This window comes from Rana temporaria, chromosome 5, assembly GCF_905171775.1.
Source record: "Rana temporaria chromosome 5, aRanTem1.1, whole genome shotgun sequence".
NCBI lineage: Eukaryota > Metazoa > Chordata > Amphibia > Anura > Ranidae > Rana > Rana temporaria.
In genome coordinates, this window is record NC_053493.1 from 407,397,113 (window position 1) to 407,403,112 (window position 6,000).

General features: G+C 43.5%; 1 protein-coding gene across 1 annotated transcript in view; it reads right to left on the reverse strand.

The window, feature by feature from the left end:
• The window catches only part of FAM135B (family with sequence similarity 135 member B), a 134,886-nt gene extending 129,776 nt beyond the window's left edge, over positions 1 to 5,110 (reverse strand). The window contains exon 1 of the mRNA XM_040355006.1: positions 4,931 to 5,110. Coding sequence (XP_040210940.1) covers positions 4,931 to 5,007 — 77 coding nt within the window. The 5' untranslated portion in view covers positions 5,008 to 5,110. The remainder of the gene's footprint in view (positions 1 to 4,930) is intronic.
• Between the last annotated feature and the right edge of the window lie 890 nt (positions 5,111 to 6,000).

Genomic DNA, 6,000 nt, shown 5'->3' on the forward strand with positions numbered 1-6,000 from the left:
TTTTTTTTCTTTTTCTATTGTTTTTTGTTTTCTCTTCTTTTCTCTTTTCCCTTTCCCTTTTTCTGTCTTTTCCTTGTTATTATAATGATGTGAGAGTCATCTAATTTTTGCTCCCTAACCTCTGCATAGTGAGTATCTCTATGGAATGTATTCTGATCTCAGGGAGTGGTGGGGAAATCTTACTACTAGCCACTTACCTCGACTTGCTTATATGTACAGCAGTTAGTTGATGCGTCTAAAATATATGTTTGTCTAAATAATTCTTTATGGATGACTGATGTTGATCTTTAAAGGTTGGAGGACCTATTTCTAAATGTCACATGGTATTGGATCCAGCCCATGTGTGAAAATTCAAACGAGCTTTGAGGTCATTGTTAGGGCTGAAGACGTCTTACTTACTCCGCTTCATAATGACTCCAGTTTGCAACTTGGATGTTATGGAGGTTTCCATTCACTGTTAGGATGACTCAGGACTTTGCCTACATTTTGTATTGAACCCCCCCCCCCCCCTTTTTTTTTTCTCTTTTTAGACTTAAGATTGTATTTTATTTATTTTCTTTGTAAAAACTTCAATAAAAAACATTGAAACATAAAAGGGTTGTAAACCTTTGTGTTTTTTCACCTTATAGCATCCTATGAATTAAGGTGAAAAAACACCTTGCAGTGACCCCCCCCCCCCCACTGGCTCCCACTGCTGTCAATCAAATCCAATAACGGGGGCGCTGCACACACACCCTCTCCATAAAGAGGACCTGTCACACACTATTTCTATTAGGCCCAGGGCTTTTTTTCTGGGGGAACTTGGGGGAACTCAGTTCCACCACCTCTGGCTCAGACCCTTTGGTGCCTGCTCACCACAATCACTTGTAAACGCAGAAGTCTGGTTTCTGTGTTTACAAGTGACAGCTCTGCACTCTGTATGTAACCCCCTGAACTCTGCACTCTGTATGTAATGCAATTCTGGTATTTAATGCCCCTTTAAGACCCTTCTACTGTTTTTGAAATCTGAACAGGTCGTGGTTGAGTTCCTGCACCTATTTTCTGAGAAAAAAAGCTCTGATTAGGCCTTATACAGACGGGCAAACATGTACGATGAAAACGGTCCGCCGGACCGTTTTCATCGTACATGTCTGCCCGGGGATTTCTGTATGATGGCTGTACACACCATCATACAGAAATCCGCGCGTACTCGATACGCGGCGACGAGGCCGCACCGTCGCCGCGACAATGACGCAGCGACGTGCGCGGCCCTGCCAGTTCAATGCTTCCACGCATGCGTCAAAGTCATTCGACGCATGCGAGGGATGGCGGCCGCTCGGACATGTACGGTAGGTCTGTACAGACGACCGAACATGTCTGACGGGCAGGATTCCAGCGGGCATGTTTTAAAACATGTTCAGAAATATTTGCCCGCTGGAAAAAAGCCCGGCGGGCAAATGTACGCTGGAATCCTGTCCGCTCGGGCCTACACACGACCGAACATGTCTGCTGAAATGTTCGGTCGTGTGTACGGGGCCTTACAGGGGATGTTTACATTTACATTAAAAATTAATGAGAAAGTGTAAAAAAAATAAAAATAAAAAAGTAAAGTAAAAGAAAAAAAGAAAATAATTTAATGCGCCCATGTTTCTGCGTGTTTGAGCACAGACACGAGCGCATAGGTAAGTCGCGCGTGCGTCAGAGCGAGAGCAATAATTATTGTACTAGACCTCCTCTGTAACGCTAAACTGGTAATCTGTAAACATATTTAAAGCTTTGCCTATGGAGATTTTTAAAGCGGAGGTTTACCCTAAAAACGATTTTCTAACATTACATTGAGCTCACTCTCTACATTGACAGTATGCCGGATTTTTTATTTTTTTTGCTGTACATACCTCGTACAGCTATTTTCTTCCCCGGCTTCCGGGTAGTGCCTCCCGCGGGAGTGGGCATTCCTATCCAGCAGGTGATTGACGTGATGACAAAAAATACCTCCCCCCGTCGCCTAAGGAGCGCCACGAGTTGCCGAAAGAAGCCGAACGGCGAGTCGGTGCTATACGGCGCCTGCGCACCGACTTTCGGCTTCTTTCGGCAACTCGTGACGCTCCTTATGCGAGGAGGGGAGGTCGTTTTTGTCATCACGTCAATCACCTGCTGGATAGGAACGCCCATTCCTGTGGGATTCGCTACCCGGAAAATAGCTGTTCGAAGGTATGTACAGCGAAAAAAAAAAAATTCGGCATACTGTCAATGTAGAGAGTGAGTACCATTTAATGTTAGAAAAATGTTTTAGGGTGAACCCCCCGCTTTAAGTACCGAAGTTTGGCGCCATTTCACGAGTGTGCGCAATTTTAAAGCGTGACTTGTTAGGTATCTATTTACTCAGCGTAACTTCATCTTTCACAGTATACAAAAATAGGGCTAACTTTACTGTTTTTTTTTTTAATTCAAACTGCTGCGCAAATACTGTGTGACATACAAAGTTGAAACAGCCGCAATTTGATTCCGTAGGGTCTCTGATAAAAAACATATATAATGTTTAGGGGTTTTGAATAATTTTCTAGAATTGTTTTTTTTTTTTTTTTTACATGTAGAAGCGAAGTGGCAGAATTGGCCTGGATGGGAAGTGGTTAAAGAGTCATTGCAATCATTTGATCAGTGTTTTAAATAAATAAAATAATAAATAATAAATCCGACTAAAACATTTTAGTCAACTAACTTAACCACTTAACACCCAGATCATTATGCAGGACCTTGCCCCTTTTTGTGATTCGGCACTGCGTCGCTTTAACTGACAATTGCGCTGTCGTGCGACGTGGCTCCCAAACAAAATTGGCGTCCTTTTTTTCCGCACAAATAGAGCTTTCTTTTGGTGGTATTTGATCACCTCTGCGGTTTTTATTTTTTGCGCAATAAACAAAAATAGAGCGACAATTTTGAAAAAAATTCAATATTTTTTACTTTTTGCTATAATAAATATCCCCCAAAAATATATAAAAAAAAAATTTCCTCAATTTAGGCCGATACGTATTCTTCTACATATTTTTCGTTAAAAAAATCACAATAAGCGTTTATTGATTGGTTTGCGCAAACGTTATAGCGTTTACAAAATAGGGGATAGTTTTATGGCATTTTTATTAATATTTTTTTTTTACTAGTAATGGCGGCGATCAGCGATTTTTATCGGTACTGCGACATTATGGCGGACACTTCGGACACTTTTGACACATTTCTGGGACCATTGGCATTTTTATAGCGATCAGTGCTTTAAAAATGCATTTGGATTACTATAAAAATGCCACTGGCAGGAAAGGGGTTAACACTAGGGGGCGAGGAAGGGGTTAATTATGTCCCTGGGTGTGTTCTAACTGAAGGGGGGGTGGCCTCACTAGGGGAAATGACTGATCTTCTGTTCATACATTGTATAAATACACGGTCAGGCATTTCTCCCCTGACAGGACCGGGAGCTGTAACGAGCGATCGCGGGTGCCCGGCGGTGATCGTGCCTGCCGGGCACACGCGTCGGGACCAGGGGCGAGCGGGGGGGGGGGTGCGCACGCGCCCCTATTGGCTGATTCGCGAAATGGCGTAATATTACGTCATCTCGCGCAGCCGAGCCGACCTGCCATGGTAAAACTGCGGCGGCTGGTCGGCAAGCGGTTAAAGAGTCATTGTAATCATTTGATGAAGATTTTTCTTTTGTTTGCTACATTTGAATCGAAAAAAAAAAAACATAACATTTTCGATTTTAGTGTTGCTCACAAATATTCGCATTTCGAATATTCGTTACGAATATGGCATATTCGAATATTCGCGAATAACTCGAATTTCGCGGCCAATATTCGCTATTCCGAATATTCGCATTTTTTCAAATTTATTTTTAAAACACATCCTATCGACGTCTAAAAGCATTGCTGGTATGATTAGAGACCCTGGGCCGAGTAGCTAAGCTGAGGCGATCCTTTTATGTTGCCGAATATTCGCAATCGCGAATATTCGATTTCCGAATATTCGCGAATACTTTCTCCGCCCTTCTTTTGCATCAGAGCCAATCAGAGTTCTCCTACCACAGTTGTCAAAATCTCGCAATCAATTTCGCATTCGCATTAGCGAAATTTCGATAAAATATCACCAATATTCGATTTCCGAATATTCGCGAATACTTTCTCCGCCCTTCTTTTGCATCAGAGCCAATCAGAGTTGTCAAAATCTCGCAATCAATTTCGCATTCGCATTAGCGAAATTTCGATAAAATATCACCAATATTCGATTTCCGAATATTCGCGAATACTTTCTCCGCCCTTCTTTTGCATCAGAGCCAATCAGAGTTCTCCTACCACAGTTGTCAAAATTTCGCAATCAATTTCGCATTCGCATTAGCGAAATTTCGCAATTTTTTTTTTTTATATAAAATATCACGAATATTCGATTTTAGCGAATATTTCACGAATATTCGGCTATATATTCGTCATATATCGCGAAATCGAATATGGCGTATTCCGCTCAACACTATGAATCGATTTCACAAATTTCAAAATTATCGATTCGAACGTTTCGGATCGAAAAAAATCAGTACAGTCAAAGAAAGTTCGAAAAAATGACAAAACAAATTCCGAATACGAACTGAACGAATCAACCAAATTTAATGAAACAAAATAACTAGATTGATGAATCTAAACAAAACAAAACCCGCAGCAGCAGTGGGGGGGGGGGAAAGGGGGAGAGAAGAGCCAACAGCACTGCGGTGGGGGCCGTGCGACACGGGGGGGGGGGGGCGGTCAGTAGGAAGAATCTGCACCAAACAGAGTGATTAGGGAGTGCCCAGGCACGTCTGGCACACCCCCTGTGCACACCTATGCACTGATTAACCTTTTATTGAACACAAATAAAAGAAACAATGTAACGCGTCTCTTCCTGCATACAGTACATGGATATTGAATGATTTACTCACCCTCTCTGGAATAAATCCACATTATGGAATTTGTGAAGCTCCACCGAGAACTCTAAGGTCGCTTGTACTTCAGACATTGTATTATCAGCTCATCACCTAGACAGGGAAAAAACAAACATAATGCAGTCTTGTCTCTGATAACACACAAGACATTGTCAGGCGTACACAAATCTTGGCAGGTAAAAGCACTCAGGGATCTGATAACGCTGCCCGCGAGTCACTGCGACTGTGAGAAAGGGAGGAATTACACCTAATGGGCCAGATTCTCAAAGGCGTTACGACGGCGCAACACCATTAGCGCCGTCGTAACTCCTCATCTGGCCCCGGGTATCTATGCGACTGATTCTTAGAATCAGTTGCGCATAGATAACCATTAGATCTGACAGGCGTAAGGCTGTTACGCTGTCAGATCTTAAAAGTAATTTTTTTTCCCGCCGCTAGGTGTCGCATCGTCGTTTTCCCCGTCGTCTAAGCAAATTAGGTAAGTACGCGAGATTCCCGAACCTACGCGCGTCCGACGCTGAGAATTTACGTTGTTTCCGTAGCGTACGCGACGCGTAAGGTTGCCCCTGCTATTAGCAGGGGCAACCAATGTTAACTATGGCCGTCGTTCCCGCGTCGAAGTTTAAAAAAAATACGTTGTTTGCGTAAGACGTCCGTGAATGGACGCCATTTACGTAAACGTCTAAGCAAATGACGTTGGGGCGACGTCATTTAGCGCAATGCACGTCGGGTAATTTACCCGACGGAGCATGCGCAGTACGCTCGGCGCGGGAGCGCGCCTAATTTAAATGGTGCCCGCCCCATTTGAATGGGGCGGGCTTGAGCCGAGCGAATTAACGATACACCGCCGCAAGTTTACAGGTAAGTGTTCTGAGAATCAGGATGTAAACCTGTAAACCTGCGGCGGTGTAGCGTACAGCACATACATTACGCTGCCCAGGAGCAACGTTAATGTATGAGAATCTGGCCCAATGCCTTCTATATACACCTTGGGCTAAATTCAGGTAGGTGCGCGCATATTTACGGCGGCGCAGCGTATCGTATTTACGCTACGCCGCCGTAACTTA